General features: G+C 42.1%; 2 protein-coding genes across 6 annotated transcripts in view; one reads left to right on the top strand and one right to left on the bottom strand.

The window, feature by feature from the left end:
- Nucleotides 1-16,020, top strand: part of rad54l2 (RAD54 like 2) — a 97,820-nt gene extending 81,800 nt beyond the window's left edge. For 2 of the 4 annotated variants that reach the window (XM_046028756.1, XM_046028759.1), the window contains 21 exons: nucleotides 1,742-1,940; nucleotides 2,142-2,427; nucleotides 2,520-2,656; nucleotides 2,773-2,913; nucleotides 3,018-3,250; nucleotides 3,360-3,542; nucleotides 3,650-3,783; nucleotides 3,871-4,067; nucleotides 4,225-4,567; nucleotides 4,682-4,859; nucleotides 5,043-5,255; nucleotides 5,539-5,657; nucleotides 7,343-7,461; nucleotides 7,860-7,959; nucleotides 8,058-8,263; nucleotides 8,486-8,655; nucleotides 10,294-10,490; nucleotides 10,896-11,080; nucleotides 11,221-11,310; nucleotides 11,398-11,490; nucleotides 12,124-16,020. In XM_046028756.1, the coding sequence (XP_045884712.1) occupies nucleotides 1,793-1,940; nucleotides 2,142-2,427; nucleotides 2,520-2,656; nucleotides 2,773-2,913; nucleotides 3,018-3,250; nucleotides 3,360-3,542; nucleotides 3,650-3,783; nucleotides 3,871-4,067; nucleotides 4,225-4,567; nucleotides 4,682-4,859; nucleotides 5,043-5,255; nucleotides 5,539-5,657; nucleotides 7,343-7,461; nucleotides 7,860-7,959; nucleotides 8,058-8,263; nucleotides 8,486-8,655; nucleotides 10,294-10,490; nucleotides 10,896-11,080; nucleotides 11,221-11,310; nucleotides 11,398-11,490; nucleotides 12,124-13,142 (4,491 nt within the window). In that variant the 5' untranslated portion in view covers nucleotides 1,742-1,792 and the 3' untranslated portion in view covers nucleotides 13,143-16,020. Of the gene's footprint in view, nucleotides 1-29; nucleotides 159-225; nucleotides 330-1,741; nucleotides 1,941-2,141; nucleotides 2,428-2,519; nucleotides 2,657-2,772; nucleotides 2,914-3,017; nucleotides 3,251-3,359; nucleotides 3,543-3,649; nucleotides 3,784-3,870; nucleotides 4,068-4,224; nucleotides 4,568-4,681; nucleotides 4,860-5,042; nucleotides 5,256-5,538; nucleotides 5,658-7,342; nucleotides 7,462-7,859; nucleotides 7,960-8,057; nucleotides 8,264-8,485; nucleotides 8,656-10,293; nucleotides 10,491-10,895; nucleotides 11,081-11,220; nucleotides 11,311-11,397; nucleotides 11,491-12,123 lie in introns of those variants that run through there. The other 2 variants (XM_046028757.1, XM_046028758.1) reach the window with 2 other exon arrangements.
- LOC123956516 (transmembrane reductase CYB561D2) lies at nucleotides 15,922-18,847 on the bottom strand. 2 transcript variants are annotated; one of them, XM_046028768.1, is made up of 4 exons: nucleotides 18,719-18,847; nucleotides 18,394-18,628; nucleotides 18,278-18,315; nucleotides 15,922-17,292 (listed from the first exon to the last, which is right to left on the bottom strand). In XM_046028768.1, exons 2-4 carry the CDS (start codon nucleotides 18,524-18,526, stop codon nucleotides 16,789-16,791), a joined length of 675 nt encoding a protein of 224 aa, XP_045884724.1. In that variant the 5' UTR covers nucleotides 18,527-18,628; nucleotides 18,719-18,847; the 3' UTR covers nucleotides 15,922-16,788. The 2 variants fall into 2 exon arrangements, with proteins under 2 accessions (XP_045884724.1, XP_045884725.1); XM_046028769.1 differs by lacking the exon at nucleotides 18,278-18,315 and having other exon boundaries at nucleotides 15,922-17,273.
- Between the last annotated feature and the right edge of the window lie 674 nt (nucleotides 18,848-19,521).

Below are 19,521 nucleotides of genomic sequence, written 5' to 3'. Positions count from 1 at the left end.
GTTAGAGTAACCTCTATAGGGACGGTATTTATAGTCACACTGTAAAATTTGGAAATTAGTAACGTTTACCAGTTAATTTACACAGTTACTGTACGTATCCATTGATTGATTGTGCACTCTGCGAGATTATTGAAGAGTACATTGTCGCAGCAGATAAGGTAAGCTCCAACAACCGCCTGGAGTTTGAGTTTAACTGCGGCGTCCTAACGTTACCTAACAGTTAGCCGAAGTGTTAGCCTGGTTGTAATCCAGGCTAGCATTAGCTACGTGAACGTTACACAATATAAGATTGGTATCTCCCTACGACAGCCAACAAAACAGTGGGTTCGGTAAGGAAAGCTTATTTTCTTTCAGCCCAAGTTACAAACAACTTTCGTGTTGTGCTTTCAATAATGGACAATGAAACCATTCAATAATTACGTGGTTTTAGCGTTTGAATTAGCGTTTATTGTTGTGTAATTAGCTAGCACGCTGGTCTGCCGACTCAGCCTAAGGAACAATAGCATTCACATGCATTCAGTTACGTAGCCCAATAAGCCAACTAACGACAGGTGCTTGATGTTAATGTTAACTAACACTAACAGCATCATGATAACAAATAAACTGCAGAGGTAGCTTCATGCTACTTGCTAGCTGCCTCCATCCTCGGCTCGAAATCCACCCTGTGGGTCATGTTATGTAAAACGTACACTTTCGATTTTAAACATTTCATTCCGCACTGGTCACAACAGCATTGTTTCTCTATCATAGACTCATATGTCTGACATCCAGTGTGTGACATATTCTAATGTAAACATACTGTCAGAGGACTGTAGGAACCTCATAATAATAGCCTATATTGACCAGAGAGGGGACTCACTTTCATACAAAATGTATACTGCTGTCAGACCTTATGTCTATTGCCTCCACCATACCATATGCTTTAAATGTATAAATCGATTTTCCATCTAGTTATGACGTTTGCTATACTACCACTATTGGCTTTTCTGTATGTTCTGGACAGTTTAACAAGGACTCCGATGCAGCAGGTCTTTGCATATTTGAAGTTAAATTAAATACCTCGATTGATTGACCTCAATATTTTAAAGAATGCTGTGTCCCAGTCAGATTCTGAAACACTTTGTTATTAGTAGACCAGATTGATGTTCTTGTTTTGAAGTCTGTTGTGAATTATTCTTTAGACCCCCATAGCACTACCCCCTGGTTGGGGATAGGGCTTAATTTAGAATAAAGTTAGGTTATGTATAGCAATTTCAGAGATGACCGTGTGGGCACCGTCAGGGAAAAGACACAACAGGGAAGCACACTTATAAACAACTGTGAAACTTTTTATTGGTCGTCTACACCGTTTCAGCTCATTCCAAATGCTGCCCTTAAGAGCCAAATAGTTCAGTCATATCACATCAGTTCTCTAACATCTCCACTAGTGACCTGTTCATTATAGAATTTACTATAGAATTTGCTCCTGGTGTCCAAAGCTCTCTCTGGCCTGACCCCAGATTACATATCTGATGTATGTTTAAGATCTAACAATAAACAAGATTTATAGATTTACTCTTTTAATCAATTAGTTGGTGAAAAGAAAGTTAAGCCATGTCAACTTTAATAATTGGTTAACAGTACAACTATTTCATCAATTAAAAAAAAAAGAAAGAAATTAAAACATTTGCTGGTTGTAAAATCTCATTGTCAGATTGCTAGGTGTACTACTTTAATGTAAAGATGTGTTTTAATATTTCAGGGCTCCTGATGAAGGTGTGTAGGTAATACTTTGAGAGCCTGGTAAGACGCCATGTCTGAAGAGGCGATTTCAGAAAGTGACCTGGAGCCCAGCCTTAACAGTGAAGAGGAGTATTTGGAAAATGAGGAAGAGGAGGACATTGAGGACATGGAGGAAGATGAGGATGAAAATGATGGAGACGATGAAGATGATAGTGTTGGTGAGTGACTGCATCCCAGTGTGTTAACAGATAATGCGTGTTGTCTAGTTAATGATGAATATAGTTGAAATTAAATAATTGTACCTGCTGTCTTTTGATTTCATCATGACTTAGATTAAACATGTAAAAGTACATATACATCAGAAATTGGTGCTTGTTAACTAGTCTTTGAAGAAGTTAACTGAAATTCTGTCTCTCAAGAACGACCCGGGAGTACTGAAACAGCTCAGGATGGCAGGGATTCCGCTTCAGCTACCTCCGGAGAGCCATCCTCAGAGCCTCCGTCTCAGCCTGCGTCCCGTCCATCCTCCAGACCTGCCTCCCGCTCCCAGCCTCCAACGAGCCCAGAAAACTCGAGCCAGAGCAAGCCACTCTCTAGCAAAACAAAGAAACAAAAAGCCTCCAAATTAACCAAATCCTCAAAGTCTTCAAAAGGCTCCAAACCTTCAAAGCCATCTAAGCCTGCACACATGAGGAAGAATATCAGGTGCATTCATCTATTTTATAGTTTCCATCAGGTATGTTACATAATATACTTTAATGTTTGTATCTAACAGAACTTTTTCTTTATGCTTGCAGAAAACTGCTGAAAGAGGATCAGCTGGAGGCTGGGACTAAGGCTGCTCAACAGGAGGAGATGGAGAGGCGAAAACGTCTGGAGCAGCAGAGGAAGGACTTCCCTACGCCAGCCCCAACTGTCCCAGACTCACAGCTAGGTGACTGACCCTCTATCAGTGAAGCTACACCTTTCCCGTTCTATTTAATTTTGATTAATTTTTTTTTGTGTACTTTCTGTGCTAAATATCCCAATACTTTTCCACCTCTCCACTAGTGGACACTGCTTCACTTTTGGGAGAAGTATCTCACTTGGTCCCTGCTCTCCTGAGCAAGCAGGATGTGATCTGTCTGGACAGCAGTGCAGATGAAGAGGAAAAAGTGGACCCCACACTGCCGGAACATGCCATTAGAGATGGTAAGATATGATCCTTCTGTGAAACTATGATGCTTTTTTCCCCGCAAGTGATTCCAGACAAACAAACAAGCTCTTACACAGTGTTTGCTTCTCCTTTGACGCAGATGTAATCGAGCTCAGTTCTGGGGACGAGGACGCCCTGCAGATAAGCAGTGAGTCGGCCGACGAGGATGCTGATGGTGCTACCGGCTCAGATGAGAGCAGCGGGGCACACATCAACGACGCTCTGAATCTGCCTGATGCCCAGGGTCGAGTGCTGGTTAATATAAATCACCCCGCAGAGGAGAAAGACATTTACCTCGCGCCACAGCTGGCCAGGGCCGTCAAACCTCACCAGGTATGACGACCATCTCTGTCTCTTTCTCTCTCAAAACATAAGCTCTCAGTAACAGAAACCCACAGTCCAGCTTGTTTTTTCTCAAACATCGGTCTCCTCATTTTGTAAGATCGGGGGAATCCGGTTTCTCTATGATAACCTCATCGAGTCTCTGGAGCGGTATAAGACCAGCAGTGGCTTTGGCTGCATCCTCGCTCACAGCATGGGGTTGGGCAAGACTCTGCAGGTCATCTCCTTCATTGACATCCTACTGAAGAATACTGAGGCTCACACTGTGCTGGCCATTGTTCCTGTGAGTAATGGAAGTGTTTACTGTCCTAAAAGAAATGATGTAGTCATTGTTCCCACAGAACACCGATTTAATTTACCTCTCTAATAATTATGTTTCCTTCATAAAAGGTGAACACACTTCAGAACTGGCTGACGGAGTTTAACCTCTGGCTCCCACCCCAAGAGTCCCTCTCCCCAGACACTGACCCTGCACTCCTCACAGGCCGCCAGTTCAAAGTTCACATCCTCAATGACGAGCACAAGTATGTAATGTGCCATGTTGTGTGCAAGGATAAGTATTTATTGTCAAACATATGAGCTGTTAATCACGCTGACTGTGTGGCCTGCAGAACAACGCTGGCCCGGGCCAAAGTTGTAGATGAGTGGTCCAGAGATGGAGGGGTGTTGCTGATGGGTTATGAGATGTACCGCCTGCTGTCCATGAAGAAGAGTTTTGTGATGGGCAAGAAGAGGAAATCGAAGAAGGCCGCGGGGCCAATCATCATTGACCTGGATGAAGAAGATAGACAGCAGGAACTCATGAAAGGTCAGAAAAAGTCATTAATTTAAAGGCAACAGTGGCCTATGCAATCTTGTGAAATTGTCCAAGTGCTATTTTAAAAAACTAAAATGAGCATCAGGGATACAAACACAAGCATAAATTTATAGTGTAATTTATATTTACAGACTCTTTGTGTTTTCAGGTATTGAAAGGGCCATCGCGCGGCCTGGCCCAGATGTGGTGATATGTGACGAGGGTCATCGCATTAAGAACTACCATGCCAGCACATCACAGGCTCTGAAGAACATCCGCTCCCGGCGCAGAGTAGTCCTGACAGGTTACCCATTGCAGAACAACCTCATCGAGTACTGGTGCATGGTGGACTTTGTTAGACCCGACTTTTTAGGCACGCGTCAGGAGTTCAGCAACATGTTTGAGCGGCCCATTCTGAACGGACAGTGCGTGGACAGCACGCCTCAAGATGTCCGCTTGATGCGCTACCGCAGCCACGTGCTGCACAGCCTGCTGGAGGGTTTTGTCCAGAGGTAAACTTTCTGTCAGTGCCGGATTTTAGAAATTGGACGTTCGAGAAGGAGAGCAAACTAGCCTGGATGATGCTTACCTATCAATATTCTTTGTGATGCTTTTCTGGGTTACAGACGTGGTCACGATGTGCTGCGAGACCAGCTTCCCTCCAAGGAGGAGCATGTGATCCTGGTGCGGCTCTCTCCCGTTCAGAGGGCGCTGTATACCGAGTTCATGAAACGCTTTAGAGAAGCAGGGAACAGTGGCTGGCTCGGTCTAAACCCACTCAAGGCCTTCTGTGTATGCTGCAAGGTGAGACTGTTTTCTTTACTGTTGGGTAGAAACCTAACTGAATGGCCAGCCAAACCTGTTTACCTTTTCCAGAGCGGAATCAGGTTCATTTTTGCTGTGACTATTAAAATACTGCTGTGGATTTATTTCTTTTTAATCAAGAAAGACTTTTTTTTTTTTCTCCCCCCCCCCCGATCCCTCCAGATCTGGAATCACCCAGACGTCCTCTATGAAGCCCTGCAAAAGGAGAATCAGGCCAACGAGCAGGACCTGGACCTGGACGACATCACTTCGGCTAGTAACCCCCGCTGCCTCAAAGCCAAAGTAGCCGACTCGAGCAACAGCAAAGTCAACAACACTCTGCCACCACTCAATCCCTCTCAGGATAGAGCCAATCAAGTCATCACATATGAATGGGTATGTCATGACAACAGTTCATGTAAAGTAGTTTCCTTGACAGCTCAGTTTTTCAGCTAAAAGACTCGATTTGACATCTTTATTTTAAACGTCAAGTACCTTCCAAGTACTGAAATACTACTAAATATTAAAAAAAAAATACTACTTTGTTCAGTGTTGATACATCCGCTATACCAACATGTTATCTTTGTCATGTCCGTATAGAGGTTTGTTGTTTCTTTCTTTCTCTGGGTCACACTGCCTTTTTAATTCAGCAGCCTTTTCTCCCATTCATATGTCTCAGGCAAAGGACATAATGTCAAACTACCACACAGGAGTTCTGGAGAACTCTGCCAAGATGGTTCTGCTTTTCCATTTGATTGATGAGAGTGTGAGAAGAAAAGACAAGATTTTGGTCTTCAGGTAAGACCTCTGTCCAATGTACATTGCATTAAACACAAATCCACCCTTAAGCGGCTTAGACAGAGACTGACTTTGCTCTTCAACTAATTAATCTGACATTTCTGAAGCTTTCAGTGCTTTTTACAAACTGTTGGAAATTAGTATTTTAATCTTACATTTTATGATGTTTCCCTGCTTCTTTTACAGGTTACTTTTGTAAGTAGGAATTTCACAATTAACCAGAAGTATGGCCTTTAGTGAAAGAAAATTGGTGGTTGTTTGTAGCCATATACAGTACTAGGAAAAGGTTTTAGGCAGGCATGCCAAAATGCTGTAAAGTTTTTCATAAATAGACACGTTAATAGATTATATTTATCAAGTCGCAAAGTGAGTGAACAGAAGAAAAATGTTAATCAAATCAATATTTGTTGTGACCACCCTTTGCCCTCAAAACAGCATCAATTCTTCGAGGTACACTTGCACAAAGTCAGGGATTTTTGTAGGCATAATGTCAGGTGTATGATTAAACAACTACACCAAACAGGTGATAATGATCATAAATTCAATATGTAGGTTGAACCACAATCATTAACTGAAACAGAACCAGCTGTGTTGGAGGAATACAACTGGGTGAGGAACAGCCAAACTCAGCTTACAAGGTGAAGCTGGAACACAAGGTATACTGCATCAGCAAGGTCTCTCCCAGGCAGACAGGGGTTTCCAGATGAAACTTACTGCAGCAGAAAAAAGACACATACTTTACCTTACTTTATTACATTACCTTAGCAATCAGTAGATGTCCAGCAATGCCATCAGCTCAGAGCTGCATAAAACAGTGGGACCCAGGTACACCCATCTACTGTGTGGAGAAGTCTGGTCAGAAGTGGCTTTAGTGGAAGCCTCTGACATGGAAGGAAGGTCAAGTGACTCAGCTATGCACAAAAACACAGGAACATGGGTGCTGGAAAAATAGCAGCAGATGCTCTGGACTAAATTTGAAATATTTGACTGCAGCAGAAGGCAGTTTGTTGAACGAAGGGCTGGAGAGCAGTACAAGAATGAGTGGCTGCAGGCGACAGTGAAGCATGGTGGAGGTTCCTTGCAGGTTTGGAGCTGCATGTCTGCAAACAGAGCTGGGGATTTGGTCAGAATTAACGGTCTCCTCATTGATGAGTAGTACAGGCAGATCCATTATGCAGTTCCATCAGGGAGGCATCTGACTGGACCCAAATTTATTCTGCAGCATGACAACGACCCTAAACATACAGTGAAAGTCATTAAGAACTATCTTCAGCCTAAAGAAGAACAAGAAGTCCTGGAAGTGATGGTTTGGCCCCGCAGAGCCCTGATCTCAACATTGAGTCTGTCTGGAATTACATGAAGAGAGAAAAGCAGCCGAGGCTGCCAATATCCACAGTAGGACTGTTGGTAGTTCTCCAAGATGTTTGGGCCAACCTACCTGCTGACTTCCTTCAAAAACTACAGTATATGCAAGTGTACCTATGCTGTTATGAAGGCAAAGGGTGGTCACACTGCAGTAATGTGACATTAAAAAAAAAAAAAAGATTAATTGTAACTCTTGACTTTGAGTATACCAATGTACAGACCCCTGCAGTCATTTGACCTGTTTTATAACATAATAACTTTATTGTATTTCATACCAAAGCGCGCTCACCCCATATCTGTTTCTGCTATCTACACACTAGTCAAAGTTTGTCCACCCTGAGTGTCATTGAGGACTTCTTATCAAAGAGACCCATGCCAGCAGGCATCGCCTCCTCTGACGCCCAGAGCCAAAACTGGGTTCGCAACCTCAACTACTACAGTGAGTCATACAATCTGTGCTCTCCTTCCAAACCTCTGAAACCTCTAAGGATGGTCTTTATTGATTTAGTATCTCTTCATTTCTCAAGTTCTCCCATATGATCATTTGTCTTGGCAAATTTACACACTGCTCTGGAAACACGTTAAGAAGCAATCTATTTGCAATTTAACAAAGATCAAATGGTTCCTTTTCTATATGTTGTACCTACATCCACCAGTCATGTTACTGTTCTGCCATGATGGAAAAGTACTTCTCCTGTAAGAATTCAATAGAAATCTTTATAATTAAACATGAACAACAAGTATTTAATGAAAAATGTTACCACATTACAGTCTCCTTCATTTAGCTGCAAGTTAAAGTGTGTTCAATGCTTAAGATGTGGTGTCTTCTGTCTGCAGGACTGGATGGGAGTACGTCTGCTTCAGAAAGAGAGCGACTTATCAATCAGTTTAATGACCCAGAGAACAACACAACATGGGTCTTCCTACTTTCTACAAGGTATGTGTCTCCGCTCTCTGTTTTGTTTTAGTAGTTTTTCCAAAACTTTTTCCTAAACTGGCAGAAATCTTATCATTCATTCTGTATCTTTCTTTCAGAGCGGGCTGCTTGGGGGTTAATATGATTGGGGCCAACCGCGTTGTTGTGTTTGATGCCTCCTGGAACCCATGCCACGATGCCCAAGCGGTGTGTAGGGTGTACCGCTATGGTCAGAAGAAACCCTGCTACATTTACCGCCTTGTCTGTGATTTCACCTTGGAGAAGAAGATATACGACAGACAAGTCTCCAAACAGGGCATGTCTGGTAAGAGATTTGTACATGCTAACCATTTGTTTGTTAGACATAGTAGTTCTCACTTTTTAGTATCCACTCACATTATTCTAGTTCTTGACTTGATATTGTGTCATGGAACTGTTACTAAGCCCTTATACAAGCACTACTAATACATATTTAACCAGATCTAATGTGGTCAATCTATCTGAATTATAACGAGTCTTAAATGTTGGGTTCATGTGTGCTTTATAGACCGTGTGGTGGATGACCTGAACCCAGTGCTGAACTTCACTCGTAAGGAAGTGGAGTCGCTGCTGCATTTTGTGGAAGAGGAACCTGACCAAATCTCCCTGTCATCCCGGGAGGACTTTGAAGCAGTGATGTACCAAGCATGTCATCTTTACCCACACCTCATCACCAAGGTACAGTTGCATGATGGGTGTTACTCATAAGCCTAGACTCTGAAAGACTGGCAGTTTTGGTGGTTCAATGTTAAATATAGCTGGTCTTCTGGTAAATACCATTCTTGACTGTTTTGATGCTCTGGTGTGTTCTTAGTATATGTTCACTTTACATCCAGGTAGGCCAGTGGCCTTGATCCTGCAGAGTACAAACACTGTTGAATGCCTCAGAACAGTGTTGACCGATAAATCAAATTTTCATCATCATCACGTTATAAACATCCACACTAAACATATTTCGGCGTTTTTCTTTATTATCACGCTGCAGCCGCTGTGTTTTGGTTTTACACAAGCACAGTGCAGCAGCTCCAATACCAGATTGTTACAAACAAGCTAAAATTAAAGCTGTCTGTAGTGTAGTCTAACTGTTTAGCTTAGTTTGCCACATGCCATTTGGCAGATTCTTGTAAACTTAGCTGCTGGCTTAGACAAACCAGCCACTCCTCTCTCTACCAGCACTACCTGCAGTGAACCACGTCAGCAACAGAGGGAGGAGGACAGAGAATAGGAGGAAGGAGTGATACTGACTCACGTCTGAGTTTTTCCATTCTTTCTAAACCTCACTCGGTACTTTGATGTCACAAAAATTATTTATTTGATTATTGTAGATTTGTTTCCAGTGAGATATTATGTTCTTTATATAGTGACGTTGCGGTTGCTGCTCTCAAAACAATAGTTACATTTTAAAATATTCAATTCTAAATATTCTAATCCTGTTATAGCTAATATGCACACTATATAATATTTGTTTATTTATCGCAAGTCATATCATCATTGCAATTAGGGCTGAGGAATTAAACGAAATCATAGTGAAATAATATGGCCTACTGCAATTTTCAAATTGCAGGAGGTGCCATATTTGTTAAAATACCATTTTAAATTAAATGTTGTCGTGCAGCAGAGATGTCCTGGCCTACACAACATATTCTACAGACTTAAGAAGACATCTTTGTTTGGTACAGATCAGAGATTGCAAGAATCGCACCATAATCATTTAAGTATGTTTTTAAATGAAAATGAGAATAATTATGTAAAAAATATTATTCCTTCAATATTGCAAATCATATTGCAATTGCAGTATCTCACAAAATAATTGCAATTAGATATTTTTTCAAAATCGTTCAGCCTTAATAGCAATATTGCACATCACAGATTCCTGCAGACCTACTCACCACTAACAACAAAACACTAGAAAAGAACTTGGCAGAGATCTTAATTGAAGAGTTCAACATAGTATTGTGAAATAGGGTAATTTCTATTTTCACAATGATTTACAGTAGAATATTGACTTGTGTGAGAGCACATACCCTGAAAGCAATATTGACACGGTCAATTTGGATGTGATAAAAACCTTACAGAAATTCTAGTAACTGTTAGAAATCCCCAACTTACCTAGTAAAACTAAAATCCGATCTGAAAAGGGCCCGAGTCTGTCTGTTAAAATAAGTGAGCAGGAGAGAGAGAAAAAGGAAAGTAGTATGACTGTTTTTATTCAAATTGTGAATCCCATATTAGTGATGAGTTTGTCAGATCAACCTGCCTCTTGCATGGCAAATCCGAACTGTAATTAAATTTCTGTCTTTCCACTTGTCTCATTAGCAACCTTTCCCTCACGAGTCTCTGCTGGTGGACCGCAAGGAGTCAAAACTGACCAAAGCAGAGAAGAGAGCAGCTAAGAAGAGCTACGAGGATGAGAAACGAGCCTCTGTCCCCTACTCTCGGCCATCGTACGCCCCTTATTACCCAACCAACGATCAGTCGCTCACAAACATACCAGCCTTTAACCAACGCGGCTGGTGGGTTTCAGACTGCGTGGTTTAGCTTGCTTTCCTTTTTGGCATCTCATTAAATTGATGGCTTAGTGGCTAACAGATGCTAATGGTTTGTTTCACATTAAAACTGTTCCTGACTAGCTCAGCTCTTCAGCTACAAACACAAACTAACCAGCAGTGTTTTCCTGATACTCTGTGGTGCAATGCATTACAATTCACTAAACAGTATAAAGAAGTCTGTGCATTTATGTCCAACCTGGACAGAATCCCCTTTAAAAATCTGGAAAAACTAAAACAAAACTACCATTAACTTTGCTGGTTTGTTTTAGGTTGTAGCTTTACATGAATTTGTTTGTTTTCTCCATCAGATTAGTCACAATTATTAGAGAATGTGCGAGCGTCTCATGAGTTCAGCCCTCATATTTTCAGGCGTCCCACGGCAAGACCAGACGATAAGCCTGTGGCAAGCGTCAGGCCAATCCAGTCGACCCCAGTTCCCATGATGCCTCGCCAGGTGGGCATGGGCATGGCTGGCTCCAGCTCTGCTGGCAGCCTGCCTGTCAACTTCCTGCAGAAAGCTGGAGTGTATGTGCAGAGGATCGTCACCACAACTGGTAACGTGTTTAGATCATTGAAAGTGCCACATCACCCACAAAATGTTACATTTTGAACAAACCATTTCATCTTTCAGAAAAAGAAAGTGTCTTGTAAAATGTAATGTTGTTGACATCAGCCATTTTGTCCGGATCTACAGATATTGTAATCCCAGGAGCCAACAGCTCAACAGATGTTCAAGCTCGCATTACTGCAGGAGAGAGCATCCATGTTATCAGAGGATCTAAAGGTATTTGCAACAACACAACAATTGCTCTCTGCATACAAAGGATTTTGAGTTGCTGCCTCCTTCACTTTATTTTTTTCTCCACCACAGGTACCTACATTAGGACGAATGATGGAAGAATTTTTGCCATTCGATCTGGGAAGATCAGCAGACCAGCAGGCGGAGGGTCAGCTGCTTCAAGAGGTACACATTCAGGTTGATTCTTCTTGGGTTCTGCCACATAGCTTCGCATAACTACTATCTAAACAACACATGACGTTCAGATTACCTGTTGTGCGAAGTCTTCTGTGGCTCTGGAAAGAGAGTTTTAAAACCTGAGAAATGACGCATATGATGTCATCAGGGTTATCTCGGTTTCTTATATTTTTGCACATTAAATTACATGTTTGGCTTACATGTAACTTTTCCTAAAATTGTTGTTTCCCATAAAACATTGTCATACGTCAGCCATCTTGCTTCCACTTGATACCACTGTCTCACATTTGCTGACAAAAATAACGGCAAAGGACCGTGGAAAAACAGGATCCAGATCTTCTTTACCAAAACTGTAAAAGGCCCTCAACATCCTGGAGGGACTGTTTTAATGATTCAAGTATAATTCTAGTTTAAAATATCACATCCACATTTGCAGTTTTCACTTATTCCAACAATTTCATCACAAATAAGCACCCCAAAACATTGCAACTTTCATTTTTTTTCAGGCATTTTAGACTACAACAAGTGCAAAAAAGGCCTGCAAACTCCTGGAGGGACTGATACATAATTCAGAGGCAGAGACAATGTGCATGCCTCCTGACATTTCTCTCTCTTCCACAGACACCCAGAGTTCCCTGATCCATCCAGTTAGTAATGGCTGTTCATCCCCTGTGGACCAACAGCAGCAATCCCCCAATGGGCAGCAGCGGCCCTCCTCTCCCTTAAGCTCTGAGATTCTCAGAGAGATCAGCCGCTACACGACATCCACAGGTGATGGCTCCACTGGGGTGGGGAATGAATTGCAGTCACCGTCAGACGTGTCGGCTGCAACAGCAGGGGATGGAGGCAGTTTGCAGAACAATCAGACTGGTGATCTCGGCAGGCAGGTCGGTGATGACCTGCTGAGCTCGGCTTTAGAGATGCGTGGCAGCAAACGCAGGAGTACTGAAAGCGAGGGCAACACACAAATAGGAAGCAAACGCACATCTGCTGCAACACATTTTGCTGGACTGTCCATGGGCTCCAGTGGCCTCAGCTTTCCTCCCGTGGGTCTGAACTCCTCCTCCTTACTGGGGAACCTTAGTCACATGAGTCATCCACTTCTGATGGGTGGTAGTGGTGGATCGTCATTCCGTCAGACACCAGGACAAGCACTGGCTGACCTACAGACAATGTTCCCCTCTGCAAGTTCGGACCTACTGAGACAGTCTGCCACAGGGAACGGACACCTTCCCGTTCCCTCCTCGTCCTCTTTGCCCACTGTTTTCTCCTCGGCGTCCACCACCATTCCTATGTCATCTACACCCTCGGCAGCAACTTCTTCCTCCCTGGCGTCAGGTTCTCTGCCTCCGTACTTGATGAATCCCAACATGTCTGGCTTGCTTTCGTCAGGCTTCCCTCTCAACTACAGTCAGTCGCTGCTCCCTGAGCCGAGAATGTTCCCCTCCCCTCTCCTCTCCCGGTCTGGAGGATTCTCTGCGCCTAACTCCAGCTCTGCTACATCCAGTTTCCTCTCCCATTTCAACAACCCAACTTCCAGCCTGCTGGGTGCAGCTCTAACCCAGCCGGACAGACATCAGAGTAAGGAGAATGGCAGCAGCAGTTCTGATGACGACGTTATAGAGGTGACAGGACAGTAGAGACTCCTGAAGAGGCATTTTCACACGCAATTTTATCAATCATGGTTAACAAAGTACATTAGGGATGGGAATGATTAAACAAACTAAAGAAATTCTGTTATATTATCTGCCTTAACCTCTAAATTGATGATTGATGGTAAAATGCATTGTTATATTCTGAATGTGTAAACGCATCAGAGTACAAGGGCGGTCAAGAGGGGGAAAAGGGGAATTTCTACAATGAGTAAAAAAACAAACTTTTCAGGAACTAAAAATTTATGTTTATCCTGGACACATACAATGTTAGAAAAGATTGTGAAGTTCAAGTCACGTCAGAGGGGGGCCAAAAAAAGTACATTCCCATTCCTAATGGTCTCATTAAACGACTAACACACACACACACACACACACACACACACACACACACACACACACACACACACACACACACACACACACACACACACACACACACACACACACACACACACACACACACACACACACACACACACAGACTCTCACCTGCAAATGAGAGAATCAACTTGTACCTTAATGACTTAACGAAGTCAGAGTAAAAATCCTAATGCTGAATATCCCAGACTTGTTCAGCTGGAGCATCAGAGCAGTGGAAACAGGCCTTTGTCGTACGGGGACCAGCTGAATCTTTCGGGGTGGCGCTTTTTGAGCACAGCCTCTCCTGCTACACTTTTAAGCAAGGCCTCGCTGGGCTGTTACTTTAATTTCCTCTGAATTCAGGTGGAATAATGTGATGAAAACCTGTTTGATTGTCTCATGACTTATTGCTGTGAAACAGTCAAGGGCAAAGCAAAATTTGACTTGCTGTTACACGTGTCAGCCGTACTCACCCGCTGAACTCTAACTTGCTCATTTTTCTTCAGCACAGTTTCCTTGTTCTAGTAAACAAAACTGGAAAGCTACATACTACACAATAACAGCGGCTACAGAATGTGGCGTTAATATTTCCTCAAAATCCAGTTCACAATATATTTAGAGAAAATCCTTCAAGTCTTACCTTTATCAACAAATTTTAGGCTTTCGGAGCATATTTTAATCTTTAGCAATTTGATAGACATTGTAGCATCCCCTGTTGAAAGGATATTATGTGTGATACTATAACTGAACATGTTGATACTTTGTAAATAGCAGTCATTATCATTGTTTATATTACAAGTCAATACTGTGCAGTGTGTAGATTTTGGTTGTAGGGAGACGGTTCATTAACACAGTGACTATCATGACAATGAATACACCCTAGCATTTATGCTTGGGAAACAAATTTACGTTTAACTTTATAATTGACTGTTTTTTTCCCCCCTTTCCTTTAAAACAAAAATGAATGTACTTTCATGTTAGCCTTTGATAACACAGGGGCTGGGACAAGGATTCGGACTGTGTTCTTTCATTTTTAGCCTTAAATAACACAAAGGAGTCTTGAGTCTTAGCATTTATCATAGTACGTCCTTTTTACAAATCTGTTGGAAGAACTACTGAGCATTTAGACAGTCGGTGTCGAACTAAAGAAAAAAACTGTGTGGGGCAGATTGAGCACAGTGACTAAAAGCACCAAGCGTGAATGCCAAAAAGGAGCGCAAACCAAGGTTTAATGTTGCTAGCACGTTCGTTAAAGCTGGTCACCTGTCTTCTTTTGCAGTTTTAACTATAGCGTCCCCACCATCTGTTGATACGTCATCCCTCAGTCAGCCTACACCCAACATGTAGTTTCTTTTGGATTATTTACAGATCCTTGCTGAGAACAAATATTACCTAAACTGTAGAAAACATTGCATTCATGCAGCCTTGGTGTATAAAAACCTGAAGTCAATGTAGCCCCCAACCATCAAGCCAGATCACATTTCATTACAACCACCTGTGACTGTGACAGAGCCAGGTCAGGTGGTGTGGTGGCCTTACCGAACTGACAGTGCCGTTAGGTGGTAGCTTTTCACAGAGGTGTCTCTTTAAAAGCAGTGCAGTGTAAGTAGCTTCTGTGAGTAGTGTCAGTCAGTGTAGGTCTGCGGCGCTTTAGGGAGTTTAGGTCTTTGCTGTTCTCTGTAGCCTTGTCTTTCTGTGTTGTGATGACACCTCAAGGTATGTAGATTTAGGAAATTCCCTTTCCTCCGTTGGTAAAATAGGCCGGACGCCGTGGTTTTTAGCCTTTAGAAAACACTGGATAACCTGAAACAGCAGGTCACTTCCTATGACGTTCCTCCCCCCTCCCCCTTTTTCTTTTTGGAGATGTTATGTTGTAGGGACCTTTTGCTCCCACAGTCTGAGTACTGTTCACTTTTGGTTATTTTTGCTACTGGCTCCTTCCCTGTTGTTCTGGATGCTTCATTTCTATCATCAAGGACAACTCAAGTTTTTTCTCATTTCTTGGGGACTTGTGGTGGTTTCAGATTGGAGCTGGCACTTGGAAAAAGGATCATATCTGCTTGCGAACTGTGCAAGGTACATCATACTGACGCCATGTCTTTATTCTCAGTCTTCTCAAGCCATTGGAAACACTGCATTTTAATCTTGGGAATCATCCGTTTATAAAACAAAACCTGTCATCCATTTCTCGTCAGTTATTTGCATTTTTATGTTTCATGGGAATATTAAATTTTTTTTAAAATGCTTTTTTATAACTTCTTACTGGCATCCACTCACCTGGCAGTTTCCCTTATTTCAGTGTAAGTGTCTGAAATGTATTTATTTATGATGGAAGATATATTGTGTTTTTTTTTTTTTTTTGTAATTACGTTTTTTAACCTTTTGTTCACTTTGACCCATTGACGGCTGATCCAGTAAGAATTTCGTACATGCAGCCAAGATCGAAGCAGAATATGACTGTGTTATCAATGTTATTTTAACAATAAAACACTCCTCCATTGCAGTGTGAATAATTTACAAATGCTTTTAATTTACACCAGATCTTCTGTGATTTATTATCTTATTTATTCAAACATGTGGCTAAATAAGTAATCAAAGGTGACAAATGGTCAAAAGGCAGGATATAAGCAACCTGAAATACAAAAATTTAAAATGTCCAAATGTTTTCATGTTTAATTTTATCATTAAACTCTTATCTCCCAATATAATACTCAATGCTGCGTCAAAACCCTCTGCTCTTCACGCGGTTTGTGGTCTAGAGAATGTTTAAATCCTATTTTCTCATTTGTGTTTTTGAGTGAGCCTCTTTAAAATCAATCACATTTAAGCAGCTTAGTCTTAAAACACGACTTCAGAGCCTATCACCATGCTACCAGCTCTTTGAGGATGCACTTGCACTGCAATGCTTTGCTAAATCCTAACACCAGCAGAGTAACATGCTGATGTTGAGCAGGTATAATGTTTGCCATTTTAGTTAAGCATGTCAATTAGCACTAAACACAAGTAGAGCTGAGGCTGATGGGAATGTCATTCATTTGAAAGTTATTTGGTCATAAACTAAAGCTAGCACTCCTACATATAAAATATTGTGTGTGATTGTCAAATGAAAATTCGAGGTCCAAAGTCTTCAACACAGCTGCAGAAATCTGTTCCTTTTTCACTTTCATGTAAATCAAATTGATGCATGCGGTTAAAACATGAAAACTTGTAGGCAAGACTGACATAAGTATTCAGTGAGTGTTCTGTTACAGTGTTGAAAGCCCGTCTCCTGTCAAGACTGCAACCGTTTCTTAGCCATGTACCCACTGGTGACTTGGTTCATAATGACAAGGGCTGTGAGAGCAGGGCAGAGTGCTGACAGGTACCAGGTGTATTCCCTGACAGATGCAGTGAACCAGGCAGAGCTGAGGCCAAGGAGCACGCTGCCACTGCCGAGCAGGCATGTGATGAGTCCAGAGGTTGCGTGGTAGCGTTTGAGTTTGGCCAGGGACCAGCCTTTGGCCAGAGAGGGGTAGATGAGAGGTACAGCCGCCAAAGACTGAAACCCCACCACACACACCGTGAGCAAGCCCAGCAGACCGTGCCACGAGGTGAAGTGAGGTTTACCATTTAGGTGTTTGTTGTACGAGATGGCCGCCAGACCCAGGACTGCACAAGACACGCAGAGGCACTGCAGGATCCAGTGAACACGAGCTTTTGTCTTGTGAGGAAACCTTTTGATGGGGGAGCCATGGGGGGAGAAAAGGAGTATGGCTTCTGTCATGAAGAAGGAGAACTAGTGGAAAAGGAAAGAAAATCAAGTGGGGCTGCAACTCACAATTATTGTCTTCACTGATTAATCTGAATAATTTTGATTAATCGATGAATATTTTGGTTTACAAAATACCATACAATGTCCATCACAATATCCCCAAAGCCCAAGTAGACATATTCAAATTATCAGTGAAGGTTCTCAGTCATCCAGGTCATAGTTATCCAAGGAAGGTTAAAATTAAGGGCAACTGGACTTGGTTGAAGATACTCAATGACGTTTCGTCCCTCATCCAAGAGAGTTCTTTAGTTTTGAGTGCATGGGTGTCACTTAGACTGGGGATGCTGGGGACATGTTTACATTTTGTAAAAAATGTTCTGAAAAATTGCATTGCAATGTAAATATAGATAAGATAATATAGAAATATAGAAGAGTTACCCAAGCTGAAAAAAAAACAACTAAAAGCTACTGATTACTGCATTATATTCCAGTATATATTTTAAATTGTCACCTGCAACCTGAATTTTGTGTTTCCCCCTATATAAATAAAGACATTTCCACCATAAATTGGTGCAGAAAATGTCTCCAGAATGCAGGAAATTAAGTGTTTAATGCTCACAATCTTCTGGAGAAGGATATTTCTTCTAAAAAGTTGTAAAATATCTTCTTGTCTTGTTCTCGTGACCCCAGAATTGTGCATCATCACGTCTCATGGCTTAAGTGTGTTTTGTCTGTATATAAAAAAGGTTTTGTCAAACCCCTAAATCTGTCCCCCCCACATTTCAACACAAAATGACGCCCTTGTCTGATTGACTGGTAGGGAAACTCAGCTATTTAATCTCTGTGGGGTCGCCTTCATTTTAACCTTACATGGATACATATTCAAATTGTATGTTTGAGAAGCTGGAAACCACTGGATTAACTGACTGTTTTAACTCTAAAATGAATATTGGAAGGGTTTGATTGAACTATGTGTTTACTGCTTAAAAAGATATATTTTGAAACTTACCGCTAGTGTCATAAAGAAAGGGTGCCAGGAAAACCAACCTGAAATAAAATAGAACAATTGATGAACTCTAATGAACAAATGTTATGCCAACACGGACAGTGACCTGAAGGACTCACTTGTACCCGGTCGAGACAGAACGGCAATGAACACAGTGAAGACAAAGCAGATGAAGTGGGTCAGCACTGCGGAAGCTGTTCTGGTATAACCGTAGACCCGAGGCTCAGGTTCAGGCTCTCTGTTGTGAACCATGTTTAAGACAGCTCATGTGGACCCAGGGAGCTCACCTCACCTGCACCGACCCACGCAATGTTGTCACCTAAAGTGTTCCGTTTCAGTCAAAAAGAACCGGATCTGATGGTGGATGAAACGTAACCGTTACCTCCTCCTGCAAGTTAGATGATTTGAAGCCAGAAGACGGGACTTTAACAGACGTCTACTTACCAAACAACTATCACATCAAGGTAACTTTACGACTGAATCTATTCCCAAGTATCTAAATCATAGACTGTATCCAGCGTGCGCTACCTTGTTGTGTTGCTCCGCCGGGCAGAGAAATAGTGCTTCCGGTTAGTTGTTTCAGAATAAAGCGTTTATCAAGTGACATGATACACAGGGGGTAGGGTGGGAGCGTGGGGGAGTATATCTCGCAAGAGGAGGGCCCACAGAGATACTAGAACAAATAGCCATGGATCCAGGCAGGGGCCCATTGAGAATACTTATGTACAGGGTACAGATTTTTGTGCGACAAACCTGATGATACGTGTCACATTCCTAAATTCCTACATTTTGTCTTTGCCCAAGTTACCATCAGTAGGGGGTAACTAGGGCCTATTTTTGCCTCCTAGCCCTATAGGTTAATCTGTGTGTGCATTACACTTTGAAGGCCCTACACTCTCATGGTCTACACACATAGGTGTGTTTAATATATTTTTCAGATCAGTGTCATGGATGGAGAAAAGTTTAATCCTGTTCCCAAATATTAAACTTGATTGCGCTTTTATTTTGAAACCAGGCTGCCCGGAAATCCTGTCTGCTGATTCTGAATCGCGGATGACGTGGACGCCTCCTAGAAAGACCCTTCACATACATTTAAGAAAGCACATGCTTTTCTGGTTGAATTCAGACGGGAGATCTTGGCACAAATTTGTATTTAAGTTTTTACACATAAGTTGGGTTTTATTCAAATGGATAACTGTAAAAATGACAAACCATTTTCATTCAGACAGATAAAAGTTGCAGTGGGA

Source organism: Micropterus dolomieu, linkage group LG18 (assembly GCF_021292245.1).
Source record: "Micropterus dolomieu isolate WLL.071019.BEF.003 ecotype Adirondacks linkage group LG18, ASM2129224v1, whole genome shotgun sequence".
Lineage (NCBI taxonomy): Eukaryota > Metazoa > Chordata > Actinopteri > Centrarchiformes > Centrarchidae > Micropterus > Micropterus dolomieu.
The sequence above is the reverse complement of the archived record's forward strand: the minus strand, read 5'-3'. Positions and strand labels throughout refer to the sequence as shown.

Bases quoted from the DNA above. Each gene is read 5' to 3' on its own strand.
- LOC123956516 (XM_046028768.1), bottom strand. From the start codon at position 18,526: ATGGTTCACAACAGAGAGCCTGAACCTGAGCCTCGGGTCTACGGTTAT. The intron at 18,316-18,393 runs GTGAGTCCTTCA...ATTTTATTTCAG, and splicing joins TCTGTCTCGACCGGGTACAA to GTTGGTTTTCCTGGCACCCT. The intron at 17,293-18,277 runs GTAAGTTTCAAA...CTTTTCCACTAG, and splicing joins CTTTCTTTATGACACTAGCG to TTCTCCTTCTTCATGACAGA.